The sequence below is a fragment of the Ovis canadensis genome, chromosome 10 (genome assembly GCF_042477335.2).
Source record: "Ovis canadensis isolate MfBH-ARS-UI-01 breed Bighorn chromosome 10, ARS-UI_OviCan_v2, whole genome shotgun sequence".
Taxonomy (NCBI): domain Eukaryota; kingdom Metazoa; phylum Chordata; class Mammalia; order Artiodactyla; family Bovidae; genus Ovis; species Ovis canadensis.
Genome location: NC_091254.1, coordinates 89,812,465 through 89,828,724, shown reverse-complemented (window position 1 = coordinate 89,828,724; position 16,260 = coordinate 89,812,465). Strand labels below are relative to the sequence as shown.

The 16,260-nt window shown below is 45.9% G+C and overlaps 1 protein-coding gene across 9 annotated transcripts in view; it reads right to left on the bottom strand.

Annotated features, from left to right (window-relative positions):
- CLYBL (citramalyl-CoA lyase) overlaps nucleotides 1-13,216 on the bottom strand; it is a 253,550-nt gene extending 240,334 nt beyond the window's left edge. For all 9 annotated transcript variants that reach the window (XR_011259517.1, XR_011259518.1, XR_011259519.1 and 6 more), the window contains exon 1: nucleotides 13,092-13,216. Coding sequence is in view for 5 of the 9 variants with exons in the window: in XM_069601954.1 (XP_069458055.1) it covers nucleotides 13,092-13,153 (62 nt within the window). In the remaining 4 variants the exon portion in view is untranslated. The remainder of the gene's footprint in view (nucleotides 1-13,091) is intronic.
- Between the last annotated feature and the right edge of the window lie 3,044 nt (nucleotides 13,217-16,260).

Here is a 16,260-nt window from a genome sequence, read left to right as displayed (position 1 = left end):
TCTAGTTGAAAACGTCCAGTCACACAAGGCCACAGACTGCATGACTCCACCTGTATGAGATATCCAAGAGGAGGAAACAGCCCAGTGGCTGCCTGGAGCTACAGGAGGAGGACTAGGGAGTGGCTGCTGGCAGGCACAGGGTTTTTTTGGGGTGATGAAAATGTTTGGGAATAGAGATTATAGTTGTACAACACTAAATGTATTACACTGTATACTCTAAAATGGTTAATTTTATATTATGTAAAAGTTACCTCAATTTAAAAAAATGTGTTGGAGGGGTATAGTGGATGTGCAAGACCCCCTTCATAGAGGTCCAGATGGGAGATGGTCACTTGAAAGGTGACACTGGAGACAAAGTGAACCACGAGACATTTTTGGAGGCAGACCCAACAAGTCTTGATGATATAATATACATGCCAGTACCTCTGCAGGCAGCACGTAACATGGGAGGTGAGGAGGGTGGTGAGGCAGGAGATCAATCACAAAGCTACTCCACAAACTCAAACCTGAAGAGAGGAGAGCGGACATGGCAAGCAGAATAATGGCCCCCAAAGACATCCCTGGCCTAACTCCTGGAGCCCAGGAATGTGGCAGGTTACACGGCCAAGTGGAATTAAGGTTGCTAATCAGATGACCCTGAGACGGGGAGATTAGCCTGGATCATCCAGTAGGCTCAGCATAAACACAAACATCCTTGTAAGTGGAAGGATGAGGCAGAGGCAAGAGAACCAGAGAAATGGCAGCCTGAGAAGGATCTGACCCACGGCTGCTGGCTCTTGACGGAGGAAGGGGCCACAAGCCAAAATATCTGGGCAGTGCTAGAAGCCGGAGGAGCAAACGGACCCTCCCCCGAGGCCTCCACAAAGGGGTGCAGCTCCGCTGACACCTTGGTTTCAGCCCACTGGAGCCCACTGCAGACTCCTGACTTCCAGAAATGTAAAGTAAAAACTCTGCACTGTTTTAAGCCACCAAGTTTGTGATGATGTTACAGCAATAGGAAACTAACACAGCGGGGAAGAGTTGGCAGCTGAAGAAGAGAATCAACAGGCCTGGCAACAGACATGGGCATGGGTGGGAGGAGAGATGAGGGCGCCCCAGATGACGGGGGGTCGGGCCCGAGATGCCCTTAACAAAGGGACAGAGGGGCGAGCGCCGTCAGAGGGGCTGTGTTGCAGAGGGAAGGGGCAGAGGGCTGCTGCCTCAGAGTCTGGGGAAGGGCGACTTCGAGGAGGAAGTGGCATCTGTGACGGTCCTGAGGTGAGAGGCGGGAGGAAGAGTGTGAGCAAATCGGAGAGGGGACAGGGCTCGGCGGGTGTGGAGAAGGTGGGGGTTCTGGCCGAATGGCCCAAGGCGACGGGAGGAACAATGGCAAGGGGCGAGGGATGAGGGGGCCTGTGCCGCCATCCCGAGGGGTCCAGGCAGCAGACCGCTGGAGGGCATCAGGGAATTGATGCCATCTGGGGGGGCGGGTCGGAGGACTGGAGGCCAGCTGTAGGAAGCTGGGCAAGAAGCGGGTACGCGACTGTGAGTGTGGGGCTGCTGAGAGTAAGGCTTCTCCCCACTCTCAGGCATGTGTCCAGGCCCCTGGTGAATCCAGACTGTTCTACAGCACAGGAGAGACTGATGACCCAAACTCACAGGCTGGACCTTTGTCCAGAGGATGGGGGATGGGGGAGGGACACCTCAAGCCTCTCTGATGCCCACACTTGCTTCCCTGGCAGAGGAAAGATTCTCTGTGCCAGCCAGCTCTTGCAGGTAGGACGTTTGTTAAAATGTGCAGCGCTCGGGTGGGGCGGCACGCCACGTTCGCACACGCTGGTTTTGTCAGTCTCTGAGCATCACTGGACTTCCCCGGTGGCTCAGACAGTAAAGAATCCGCCTGCAGTGCAGGAGACCTGGGCTGCACCCCTCGGTTGGAAAGATCCCCTAGAGAAGGGAATGGCAACCCATCCCAGTATTCTTGCCTGGACAATCCCATGGACAGGAGAGGCTTGTGGGCTACAGTCCATGGGGTCACCAGGAGACGAACACGACTGAAGGACCAGCACTTTCCCCCTTTCTGGGCATCACTAGGCGAACAGCTGACCATGAGAACTAAGAACACTGTGCTTCGAGCACTGGGGCATTTGTAGGGCAGGAGGAAGCTCGAGGGGGATGGGATGAAAGCAGAAGTCACACCTTTACTTTTCCGAGTCATTCTTGCAGATAACACTTATTTAGGACACATGCCTCTTCTTACTCCTGAGTTCTTCTAGGCTCTGTATTCCCACTACACCCCAATTACTTCAGAATCACAGCCCCTCTGTACTGCGGCAGTCAGCAGTCACTTGATAGAGGGCTTGGACAGAGCGCCTGCCAGAGGTCCCTACTGCAGAGAGAGAGGGGGAAACAGTGAAAACACCTCCTGACACCTGAGACCTAAAGCAAGAGGATGAATAACGCATGAACAAACATCTCCCAAGATGGCAGGAGGGAAGGGTACAAATCAACCGATGCAGGCTGTGCCCCTAAATTTAGGGGAAGCAGAGCTTTTATTATCCTCAATCTCTGGTCAAATTGAACTCAAATGGACCAAAATAACCCATAGCTCAAAAAAGCCATGTATTTCATATTTCTGAATTCTCCAAAGTCCTCTTGCTTGAGGTCAATAATTCCTTCCTAGATTACGGAATGTCAATAGGCAGGAGGCGTCTAGTTCACCCTCTTTGTTTTAACTGTGAGAAAATAAGGATCAGTTTAGACAAGGGCCTTGAATGAGGTCAAGGGCTAACAGCAGGGTCAGCACTGGACTGGAACCCTAGAGGACCTATCCAGGGTCTTCCTGCTCATAACAGTTAGAAATCTGATCTTGTAAACTGCTTTTTCTTTTTTGACTTGTAAGAAAACCCTGAACAGCATCAATAAGAGATATTAGACCAACTCCAATTTTTAGGAGCTTGACTACTTTCTCCTTTAATCTGAACTATTTCGTGAAGGCAGAAATCACCCAAGGGTGACCTGTGACTCACTGGTACAATTTAAAGATGTTATCACTGTTTCAAAGAAACCCACTTTAGACTCAAACCCTTAATACCGGGCTTCTGTGCTCTGTCTAAAACAGGCACTAACAATTGCCAAAGGGTGGCAGTAGCCCAAAGTTCTACTGATGGATTCGCAGATGAACAAAGTGTGGTATGGACACATAATGAGATATTATCCAGCCTTAAAAAGGAAGGCAATTCTGATGCCCCATAATACGCATGAACCTTCAGGACATTATGCTAAGTGAAATAATCCAGATGCAAAAGACAAACCTCGCCTGCTTCCACTCACAGGAGAATACAGAATAGCCATTTGTAAGACAGACTAGCAGTTACTGTTACAGGGACTGGGGGTAGGGGGATGGCGAGTCACTGTTCAATGGGTACAGGGTTTCAGTCTTGGATGAGGAAAAGGTTCTGGAGACGGATGGTGGTGAAGATTGTTAAAAAAAAAAAAGGTGACTGTACTTAATGCCACTGAACTGTACACTTTAAAGTGCTTAAAATGGTAAATTTATGTTATGTGTATTTTTACCACAATAAAAAAGGCACTAATCTCCAGATGCAGTATCTTTCATCCAGCAAATCTCTATCGGGCATTTACTGGGGCCAGGTACTGCTTCAGGGCCAAGGTACAGAGCAGCGGGATAAACAGACCAAGCCCATGTTCTCAGGAACACGGAGGCTGGGGGTGGGGCAGACAACCTACAAACAGGTGAGCACACAGAACGGCAGGTGGAAGCGAGTGTAACGGAGAAAGACACCAGCGGGGCGAGACGAGAGAGTGTAGCGGGTGAGGCTGTGCTTCGTCGGGAAAGACCCCTGCAACGGTTGACGTCTAAGCAGACTTAAAGGGACTGAGTGCTGCGGGCTGACCCACGACCCTGAGGAGCTGGAAGGGGCAAGAGGAGGGAGGGGCCGATAAAGAAGCCCAGAGCTGCTTCTTAAATGTCTCATAAACTGTCATATCCACGGGGTCGCAGAGAGTCAGACACGACTGAGCGACTGAACGGAATTGAAATTGTCAAGGGGACCGTTTATAGGTCAGTATAGAAAGAAATATGCCTTCTACATCTATGTGTCTTTCATTCACCTTAAAATGAACAGGAAAACCAATTCCCCTATCTTTTACTAAGATGCAAGCCTCTCAGGACACAACTTACATCGTTCATTGTTAGAGCGCCCTCCAGTGTCTCCGTATGAAAACAGCATCGGGCACGGATAATTTTTTTTGCCTCCTAAATTCTGGTTTTTGGCCAAAAAGTAAAGTGGGCATCTCATCTTGCTCACAAAGAATCCTGTGAGATTAAGTAAGACAAGTCAAGTGGAAGTGCTTTAAAATAAGCCTGCACTTCTTGTAAGGCTGTGCAACATATACATAGTATGCAATGATGTAAAATGACTAGATAAACTTTTAGAAGGTTCATGTTTTGAAATGCACTTTTTTTTTTTTTGGCAAAGTACAACTTACAGCTAAAAGGCAAACACAATCTACCACTAAATTTTAACGCTAATTTTACTAGGGGTGGCAAGTGCTGTCTTTACAATTTTTCAGTATTTGGGGGCTCTAAATATCAATATTAGAAGAGACCTGCATATACTTACAGAGAATTTTGGTCACTCTGCTTTCTTCATCAGAAATACAGCATGGAGTAAATGATGGTTACATTTTACATTTTGGAGTATAAACTTTAGGAACTTTTACTTTGCATTTATGTGTATAGATTGTATATTATATACAATCCCATACAAAGTGTGTCAGAAAGATTGAAATCATATTATATGTATAGTTTTATAACCTCTTTTTGGCACTTATCAATTTACTGTGGCAAATTTTTTATGTTAAAAAAAGAATACAGCATGAGGAAACAGTTCAGACAGACTTGTTTATATCAAGCAGCCTATTAAAATGGAATCCTTACTTTCTCATGGAAATTGGTTTTGGTTCCTTTATTATGGAATCAAGCACTTTTGTCAGTCTCAAAGCCTTAGAGGAAGACGTTACATGCAGTGTAGTTCTGAAAAGAACTTAGTAGAAGTTTAACTACGTGGCTGTTTACAGAAGCACTGGTAGGCTGGGTCAGTGTGACGCTGAGGCCACAGAGGGAAAAGCCACCAGTGGTTACAGTCAGGAGACGGGGCTCTCTCTAGACCTGGCACCACTAGCTGTCTGACTAGCAGGAAAGACAGTCTCTGCTTATTTTACTGTGCATGAGTCTACTGATGCCAAGGAAAACGTGCAAGTAGGCCTCCAAAAGACATACTGCAATCCAGGTATATCCAGCACCATTTCTGGAGGGCAATCTGACAACAAGCATCAAAAGGCTTACGATGTCCACACTCTTTCACCCAGCAAGTTCACACACAGAAGATCACCTCCAAGAACTTAAGTAAGGGTAGCCACAGAGACCTGAATATAGGGACATTTATCCGTGCTTTTCTTAAGAAGAACGAACAAACTTGGAAATACACACAGTGAACAACTGCGGCTATATACAGAGAAATATATATGTGACGTCTGTGGAACAACAGTAAACACCAATGCTCGAAGATTAGTGTGTGTGTGTGCTCGGTCACGTCTGACTCTTTGCCATCCCATGGGCTGGAGTCTGCTGGGCTGTTCTGTCCATGAAATCTTCCAAGCAAGAATACTGGGGTGGGTTGCCATTTCCTAAACTTTAACCAAAACATAAAATGAAAGCAACTAAATAAAAAGTCATCTGAAATCTGGCTTATAATTGAAAAAGGAAGGAAAGGAGGGAGGAAGGAATGGAAAATGAGACAAAGAAGGGAAGGAAAGAGAAAAGGAAGGAAGCAGGACTTCCCTAGTGGTCCAGTGGTTAAGAATTCACTTTGCAATGCAGGGGACATGGGTTCGATTCTTGGTTGGGGAACTACGATCCTACATGCTGTGGAGCAACTAGGCGCACACACCACAACTAGAGAATCCTCGCACCGCAAAGAAAAATCCTGCACGCAACAACTAATGCAGCCAGATAAAGAAAGAAGGAAGAAAGGAATGTCAATTCTGGGACCCACTTATTGTCTCTATCATTCAAATGAGTTATTTAATTGATAAGGTATCTTCAAGTAACAACATGAAATAAATTAAAACTTTTATGAATTATAATGGATTTAAATGTACACCCAAGTGACTTATATGAAAACACAAATACTATTTCTTCGGAATTTTCTTTATTGATTAGTAAAGTTTTAAACTTAACCTGTCAAGATCACGAGCAATGCACAGAGGATAAATAAGAAACATGTAACAACAGAACACAGCCCAGCTGCACTCAGAGGCAAGAAAGCATTTTGTTTTTACAACTAACAACTCTTCCATTCTTAAGAATGTTCATCAAGCCCACCAACAGCCACTCCCCAAGGAGCCCAGCTTTCTTCTCCCTGTCTTCCTGACATCTCAGCCACACGCACCTGTGGGCTTCCCCACAGGGAATCAGTCATGTAGAAAATGGCAGCTCCTACAGAGCGGCCTCTGCAACACTTAGTTAAGGAAACTGTGACCAGAGGCTGTTTTCAGAAATTACATCCATCAGACCTTGGCTGTTGCAAAGCCATCGCTGGAGAAAATAACCACTTCAGGAAGTGCCGATGCTCAGCAGTGTCAGCCTCCCCAGACGCTACCTCACTGACCGTGTGAGGCTCGCCTACACCCGAGCATACGCGCTCACCTCTCAGACTCGGATGTGAACAGAGAATACCCATCCTCAGTGCCCCATTATGGAGTATTTCTAGAACAATACTCATGCCATAAGAAGTGCTGATGCCACTCAAACATTCCACGAAGCAGGGGTGCTCAGGAGAGTTCCCTGAGAGGACAGACTTTGGGGGCTACAGTTATTCAGAGCAGAATAAAGAAAAGCACATGTTATGAAACTGTCCTCCAAGCCTTTCTGGATCCGTGGGGCCCAGAAGTGAGCAGGTGAAGGTTTTTCCGTTCCCGTTCCCGTTCCCACCTTTCCTCCCTACCCTCAGCCTCTCCCTTGGCCAACCCAGTGACCTTCCTCTCAGGGTTCTAGCCCTCAGCAAAACTCTACACAAATGTACGAACGGTACAATGGGAGTGGAAGCCCTACACAGCTGGAATGGGTCCACCAGCGAAGCTTATGCTAATCTGCAGACTTGGCACAGCCTTGCTGGCGCACAGCCCCTGGCTGGGAATCTCCCTCCAGCGACATCTGCTCCAGGAGGCACCACCCACGTGCCTGTGCGTCTCCCAGCACAGGCCGAGCTGCCGCTTTCAGCTCTTGCTCGCCAGCTTGGTTACTGCCCACTAGTTCTGATGCTGGTTTTACCTCATTTCCCACCAACTTCTCTGTCCAGGCCACAGGCATGTGCCCTGCCTCCAGGCTTCGCCTGGTCTATCTACCCTCTTATGGTATTTCCTGTTTCCTCAGAGTCTCTCACCTCTTCTCTGCAGCCCTACTCCTAGCAGAGGCTCTTTTTTCTCAAAAAAAAGCATTCCAAATACTCTTTCCCATCCCCTTCTTTTAGTTGCTTAGTATGTCTGACTCTTTGTGACCCAACTGACCATAGTCCTCCCATCTCATTCTTTTAGGAGGCCTTTCTAGAAGGCTCTAGGTCCAATTCTTGGACCTCTGGTCTATCATCTTAGATCATCTTTATTCCATCCTTCAGCCCTTCCTTTCTCTATCTCTACAGTAAATAACCACCCTTCTTTGCCTGAAACAGAGGAGCTTCCTGGAATGTGGAACCTTCAATGCTAAAACCAGGACAGTAGTCCTAGGCAAGTTGAGACAGTTGTTTCCTCTACCTCCCTGAACTAAAGTTTCTTTCTGCCTCATAACCCAAAACATCATTTTTTGTTTACAGCATCCCATTTAGCTTCTCACTATGCATTTGGGCAACTAAAGTCAATTTCTAATGATGCCAACAAGTATTTTAAAATACCTAACACTTCACACTGAGCTTTTAGTATCAAGTCAAGTGACAAAGTACACATATTCTTAGAATTCTGAGTTTTTTTCAAAATGCTCACTCAAAAGCTTGTTCTTTTTAACCCGGGCCTCCTTTTTACCGTTCTTTCTATAAAGGCTTTTCCCCTTGCTCGCTCACTGCTTTCATTCTTCTATGCCCTACAGTTTCTCCCCTCTGCACTCTTCTTCTCCCATCTCCATCCTCCATTCGAGTGGTTATTCAAAGATCAAATTAAACCCAAGGTAAGCTGAAGACAAAAAATTATAAATATTGGAACAGAAATCAATGAAATTCAAAACAGAAAATAGAGAAAAATCAATAAAACCAAAAACAGTTCTTTAAAAAGATCAATAAACTGAAAACTCTAGCCAGACTGATCAAGCAAAAAGCAGAGAAAAAAGGACTACAAATATCAGGCAGAGAGAGCAAGTCACTACTGAAAAGGATGACAGGGCTGGAGGCAGGAGTGAGGGTTAGTTGCAAAAGGGCTCACGAGAACTTGGGGGATGGCAGAAATTCGGGGGTGACCTAAAACTGGCCCATGGGGATGGGCTGCACAATTCTGTATTCAAGAATTGTTGCATACAATACTCTTACCAGCTGCTTTAGCTATTATCAAGGTTCTGGGACATTCTAAACTTGATTTTCTGGAAGCTAGAGTGTACCAACTTGCTGATAATAATTCAAGGAATGCTGCCCTTAAAGGGACCAACAGCAGCCAAACTTCTGTTATGATCCAAAGGGATATTTCCACAAATGATCATTTAGAAAAATTGGCTAGAGAAGCCCAACAACTGGCCTCAGAAAAAGGAAAACAAATCCGGAAATTACATAACTGTTGGTTTGATAAAAAGAGAAAGCTCTGGTTTGGGCAAAACAACAACTCAGTCCTACCAAGACGCTAAAATACCCACTCCTCACCCCCATACCTGCATTAAACCACTGGTCTACTGACAAATGATGGAGAAGGGAATGGCAACCCACTCCAGTATTATTGCCTGGGGAATTCCATGGAAAGCGGAGCCTGGTAGGCTGCAGTCCATGCGGTGGCAAAGAGTTGAACACAAATGAGCGACTACACACAACAACTGACAGATGATAGCCCTCATGCATCAGTACTGGTGGGGAAATTACAAGGCCACAGAAGGTGTCTGCCCCACCTGTTACACAGTCCAAAGTACAATCCAGGGAAGCCATTCTTATTGCTCCCAGGTATCTTAGCCTGTTTAATGAACCATCTGAGGTCTGGCAAATGAATTTTATACATTTACTCCATCTAGTGGATATAAATGTGTTTCACTCAGGGCCTGTATGTTTCCCACTGAACCGAAGGCTTCCCCTGCAGAATTCCTCTCAAACTTCATAGTAATTAAGGAATCCATGTTTACTGGCCAGGCACTTCAACAAGTATGTGCTGTCTGTTTGGTTTTACAGCACTTTCATTGTACTTGCCACCCTCGATCATCTTGTTTAGTTAAACACACTAACATCATTATTAAGACTCAATTGGCAAAACCTGTAGAGACACTCCAACTATTTTGGCCAAAAGCATTCCATTGATATTTCTAAATCTCAGATCCACCCCTTTGGAACTCATAAACTCGCATCCTTTGGAACAGTCACAGAATGTCCAATACACTTGACTCCTGCTTCTTTTGACCCACAGCTGATAAAAGCAGAGATACTCTAATATTGCAAAGGCCTAACTGGTGCTGTTAAAAGTAACCATGTTTTGGCAGAGCAATCTTTTCACAGTGTGCCCTCAGGAAATGAAGACCTTAAGCATCACACACTGATTACAACCTGGAGATTTCATCTTTTGAAAAAGACACCTCCAGAACTCTCTTCAATCTCACTGGAAAGGCCTCTATCAGATATTGCTAACCAACCACTGTGCCACCAAACTCTAAGGAACAGACTCCTGGATTCATGTGACACCCCTGAATAAACTGCGAAGTCTGACTGGAACTGCATGTCACCTGGTGACCTGAAAGCAAAGATTTTCCAGAATTGAAGAAGATAACAACTGATGAGACAGCTTTCTATATACATACAATACGTAAAAATAATCATATAATAAAAAAGCAGAAAAGGGAACTAAATAGATATAATATTTCTCTATTGTCTGGAGTTAAGTCAGTATAAATCAAAAGTAGATTCTGATAAGATATGTACGGTGATATACAAACAATTAAATACTATCCAGCCATAGGAAGGAATGGAGTTCTAATACATGCTACACACCATGGAAGACTCTTGAATTATGCTAAGTGAAATAAGCCAGAAACAAAATGACAAATATGGTGTGATTCCACTTATATGAAATACCTAAAAGAGGCAAATTTAAGAAGACAGAAGGTAGATTAGAGAATACCAGGTGCTAGGGAATGAGGAGTTACTGTTAATAGGTGCAGAGTTTCTGTTTGGAGTGATGAAAAAACTGAGGGGATAATGATGATGTCTGCAGCACTGTGTATGTACGATAATCTGTACACCCAAAACAGTTAAGATGGCAAAGCTTGTTATACATATTTTACCACACTTTTTTAAAGAGGCATATAGCAAGCCTGAGGGCAACCACTAAAAAGAGAGTGAAAAAAATCATTAAAGAAATAAAAAATATCATGCAAGAAAATATTCACTTAATGCAAAAGAAAGCAACAGTAAAAGAATATAAGAACAAAAAAGGGACGAAACATATGGAAACCAACACCAAAGAAATACATTACAAGAAAGGAAAACTACAGACTAACGTCACTCATGAATATAGATGTAAAGCCCTCAAAAAATATTCACAAATCAAATCCAACAATGTATACATAAAAAGAACTATAGGCCATGACCAAGTGGGATTTATTCCAGGTATACAAGGCTAGCCCAATATTCAGAAATCACTTAATATCATCTGCCACATCAACAGGCTAAAGAGAATCTTACTGTTTTACAAATGTATGAAATCACCTCACTGGAGGGGCTGGGGAGAAAAGGTGCTAACCCAAGTAACTGGAAATAAGTGGAATCTCTACGACTAAAGGGAAAGGAACTGTACCTAAGCTCCGGACTTTTAAAGTCTTTTCCCGTGAAGTATGGTCTAACAAGTCAGACACTGCTACATATACACTGAAATTGAATAACTAAGTGACTGGATAGTGTATGGTGGGAGCCAGGTCTCTCACTGTTGGGGTAAAAATTTACAAACAAGCCAGGTGAGGAGCCTAGAATGATCCATGTGGTAATGGATTAGAATATAATATGAACTCACCTTTAGCTTAATATAGATGCAGACGGTTACATGAGAAATATTTCTAGATCTGTACATATGCATGGATTACTATTTACACAAATTTACAAAACTTACAGAAATTTACACAAATTTCTTTGCTCTGCCAGCTGAGAGGATTTAAAAGACATTCCTAGCTGTGGGCAGTTACGTGCCCCCAACGAGGGCAGGGTATTTCTGTAAATTGGTCAGTAGCAGCAGAGAGCTGCTGGGCTGGAGAAAGGAAAGGCAGGAAAGCACCAGGGACACCTCTGCAACAGAGGGAAACGCTGGAGGGTCAGGAAGAGGGCTCATTAACTGCCTAACAGCAACGCTGCTGATGCTCTAAAAACAGAAGACAAAAGCCACCAGAAGCCAGCCCACTGGCTTGAAGCGGAAGTGCTAGACAACTGGGATAGAAGGTAAGACCCCTGCAGGCAGACTTTTTAAAGCTGACCTTGGGAACATTTACTTTTCCCATCCCCGTGTGTTCTGAAGGCGCCAGGACCCACAGAATTTAACCTGGGAAGGGGTCTGCATGAAAGCCCACTGCCACAGCCTTGGTGAGTGCTGAGAATAGGCCAGCATGCTAAGAGGAATGAAGTGCATTATGAGCTTAGCCCCAGGAGCCTTAGAAGCCAGTGACTGGGTCTGGTCACTGGACCCATTGTTGAAGAGGCCACAGAAGCTGGCCCCTTCATAGGCCAGAAAAGGACTTTCTGGAAGGGTCTGAGTACACCCTTTCAGGGGCTCCTCTGGCTTCACTGTTGACCCCAGAACCCGGAGAGATTACCAGGCCAGGATCTAGGAAATGGGAAGGTGGGATGCACAAGCCAGGTGGCTCCTGGCATGGAACACCAGTGAGTCAGGAAGTACCGAGCAAGCAGATGTAACCAAGGTCCAGAGCAGGAGCCTCTGATTTGGTTTTTGAACCCAACTCTGCCATTCTCCGCTTTGAGTGTCAGTCAGCCTCTGCCAGCCCTGGTTTCCTCATCTTTATAAATGAGTCACCCAGCTTCTTTCCATAGTGATCAGGAAACAATGAGGGAACACATATGCGCATGGGGTTGGCAAACAAGCAAATCTCAACCAGCAGTTCTCAAAGCGTTATCTGAGGACACCTGGGGTGAGGAGGCGGCACCCTGAGAACCTGTGAAAGGGTCTTCGAGGTCTTCCCTTTTCCAACTGGCTTGTGCATGAGCCTGGAAATTTCTACGTAAACTTTCTCCAAGACAGGTGATATGCGACTCCAACTGTCCTTAATTAAACTGAAGACATTTTAAAAAATTTAAAACCACGCCACTTTTCTTTTTTTAAAAAAATATTTTTCATTAAAGATGCAATCTGCGTTCAATTTAAATGGATCTGTGATTTTAAAATGACGAAACTTTTAAATTGAAAAAAATCAACAGATATAAGCAAAAACTCTTCGAGGTCTTCAATAATTTCTCAGCGAGTAAAGGGGTCCTGAGACCAAACAGTTTGGGAACCGCTGCGTGAACAAACAGGTGGAGGCGAGCCGCCTCCCGGCCCTACGTTCCTGGCTTCCCTGTGTGGGGCCGCGAGTTTTGTTTTCTGGGTTTGAGAGGTCGAACTTTTGTACCCATTTTCCAGACTCAGGAGGCGGCCCTCCCGCACTGAGGCGCCGACACTGCGGGGGGTGGGGGCGACCCCCGCGGGGCGTTGCCGACCTTGGCAAAGGTCGAGCACGCGCGCTCGGGAGGTTCTCGGCGCTCGCGTCCCGCGGGGCTTCCCGCCAGGGGCCGAGGAGGCCGCGCCTGCGCAGCGCCCAGCCGAATCCCGACCCACAACGAGCGCGGCCGAGCGGCGGGGGACTGGGGACCTGCACTCACAGCCTAGGCAGCGCCGCCGCCGTCGCTCCTCGCGCCGCCCTCCTCAGCAATCGCTGCGCCATCTTCCCGACGCGCGCGCCCCGCCCCCGCCCTGTCCGTCTTCACTTTGTCCCGCCCCTCTCCACGCCCCGCCCACTCCCCGCAGGCCACGCCCCCGCCCTCTGAGCTGCCCCCTCGGGCTGTCAGCTTCCAGGCTGAGTTCAGTTCAGTCTAATCGCTCAGTCGCGTCCGACTCTTTGCGACCCCGTGGACTGCAGCACGCCAGACCTCCCAGTCCATCACCAGCTCCCGGAGCTTACTCAAACTCATGTCCATTGAGTCGGTGATGCCATCCAACCATCCTGTCCTCTGTCGTCCCTTCTCCCGCCTTCAAACTTTCCCAGCATCAGGGTCTTTTCAAATGAGTCCGTTCTTCGCATCAGGGGGCCAAAGTATTGGAGCTTCAGCTTCAGCATCAGCCCTTCCAATGAATATTCAGGACTGATTTCCTTTAGGAGGGACTGGTTGGATCTCCTTGCAGTCCAAGGGACTCTCAAGAGTCTTCCCTTGTGGCTCAGCTGGTAAAGGATCCGCCTGCAATGTGGGAGACCTGGGTTCAATCCCTGGGTTGGAAAGATCCCCTGGAGGAGGGAAAGGCTACCCACTCCAGTATTCTGGCCTGGAGAATTCCATGAACTATATAGTCCATGGGGTCTCAAAGAGTCTGACACGACTGAGCGACTTTCACTTCACTTCACTTCAGGTTCCAGGCTGAAACATGAAGCAAAGTCTAAAGGAGGGGTGAGGGGTTCCTTCTTGAGCGGGTCTTTGGGTGATTGAATCCAACCCTGCCCACGCTTCTGGGTTTTTAGGGTGGCTTTTGAGAGACCTTGCATATTCCCAGCCCAACATAGCCAGATTTTCAAGCGATTTCTTTGTTGGTTTTGTTTAAATATTACCTAACAAAGTTTGTGAGCCTCACCTTGTGCGTGCCTTGGTTAACAGTTAATCCTTTATGGGGCATTTATGCCTGTAATAGGGTCAGAATAGCTACTGCTGGCAGTTTTCTGGGCCAGGGAAATGCTTGTTGAAGACACCGGGCAGCACACACCACCCTTCACTCCAACTCCTTCCTGCCAGATAGCAAATACAACTCTAGCTTCACAGTCAGGAGAATACGAAGGTATTGAACAGCTTACCAGCTGTGTGACTTTGGGCAAATTACTTAACCTCACCCTGCTTCAGTTTCCTCCTGTAAAAAGGAAATACAAATAGTACTCACCTCATAGGGTAATTATAAGGTATTATAAGGATATGTTGCATTAATGTATATAAAGAGCCTAAAACCTCTTCTGGCTCAGAGCACATGCTCAGTAATGTTAACTACTTATTATCATCACACCAATTCCTTTCTTAACACTCCTTAGTGACATCTGATGAGAAGTGTTAAAAAACAAATGAAGACCCACCTTGAAAATTCTGAGTAGACAAACAAAGTTTCATTGCACAATCAAAGCCTAATTTGACTTATTTTGCAAGACAACTTGACCTAGGTTATTTCTTGCTTATGCCTCTGGAAATCACAAGCAAAACTTGAACTACTTCCCAAGGTTGATATGAGGTAACTGCTGCTCAATTCCTTATCATTGAAGAAGAGTCGAATACCATAAATATCATAACTAATCACTGTGAAGAATAAACAGTCACTACTTTCTCACTAAATGCGCTGCTTGGTCTCATTCCATGCTTTGGTTTGAGTGCTTCCAGTTTGCAAGACGTCTTTTCAGTCTGTCCACAATAAACTTTCACCAATTACTACCTCGGGCATCCGTTGGTTTTACTTCTGTTACTTATCAACTTTTGACAGTGTTTAGAATAAAACCCCAGTTCTTCACCGTGACTCTGAAGCCCGTACTCTAATTTGGCCCCTGCCTGTCTCTTCAACTTCATCTCAGCCCCACCTATCTTGTTTCTGTGGGTTTTTTTGGGAGGAGGGATTTTTTTTTTTTTGGGGGGGGGTCAAGCCCCACAGCATGTAGAGACCTAGTTCCCTGACCAGGGATGGAACCTGTACCCTCTGCTTTGGAAGCTTGCAGTCTTAACCACGGGACCACCAGGGAAGTTTTTTGTTTTTTTAACATGATAAGCTCTCTCCCACTTCAGGGCACATGCTGTTTCTTATCCCCAGAACTCTTATGGCTAGACTGTCACATACCCTACCTGCCACCTGCTCGAAGAGCCTGAGCCGACAACCCGCACTAGAGCATCCTCCTGGTCTGTTTCACTGGCACAGCAGCCTGAGCGTCTCCATCACAGCCCGCATCACAGCGTTTCTTTACCAACTTGTGAATTTACTTTCTTACTCTTGCCCTTCCTCCCGAGGTTCTCAAGGTGGGAGGGAGTATGCCCATAGTCGGATGGGTTTGAGAGCGTGTGGTTGTCATTTAGAAAGTAGGGCTAGGGATGTTTGGACTTTCCCACTCACAGAAAGGCTGCTAGTGCTCTGCTCTAGAAACACTGTCTATAGAAATAGAATGTGACCTCTTTAAGAGCAGGGACCCAGTGTATCTTGTCATTGCTGTGTGCCCCCAGCACAAGGCCCAGTGACTTGCCACCTGTGGGTATTTAATAAATATAAGATGAATATGTTCCTCTGGCCTCATTATAATTCTGAGAACTGCCATGTGAGTTGTTATCCTTACTAAAAATGCCTCGGACCTTATGAATTTTTTAGGTAAAATACAACCTCCAGTGACTCTTTTGCTGATTCCAATTTCTTTCAAATTCTGCTTGAAGAAATTATAGCTATGCCCATTCTAACCAAGACTACTGTGGTTTTATTGAACCTCTTGTGAGATTACTAACTTGTGGGTTTTAAGGATTGTTTCCCTGGTAGCTCAGACGGTAAAGCGTCTGCCTACAATGAGGGAGACCCGGGTTCGATCCCTGGGTCAGGAAGATCCCCTGGAGAAGGAAATGGCAACCCACTCCAGGACTCTTGCCTGGAAAATCCCATGGACTGAGGAGCCTGGTAGGCTACAGTCCATGGGGTCACTAAGAGTCGGACACGACTGAGCAACTTCACTTCACTTCCTAATGTTGGTAGACTTTATTAACTTCATCTACCTAGTATACGGATTCCTGGAGGAAACTATTTTTCCAGATATAATAGAGAAAGGGATAGAGTTCT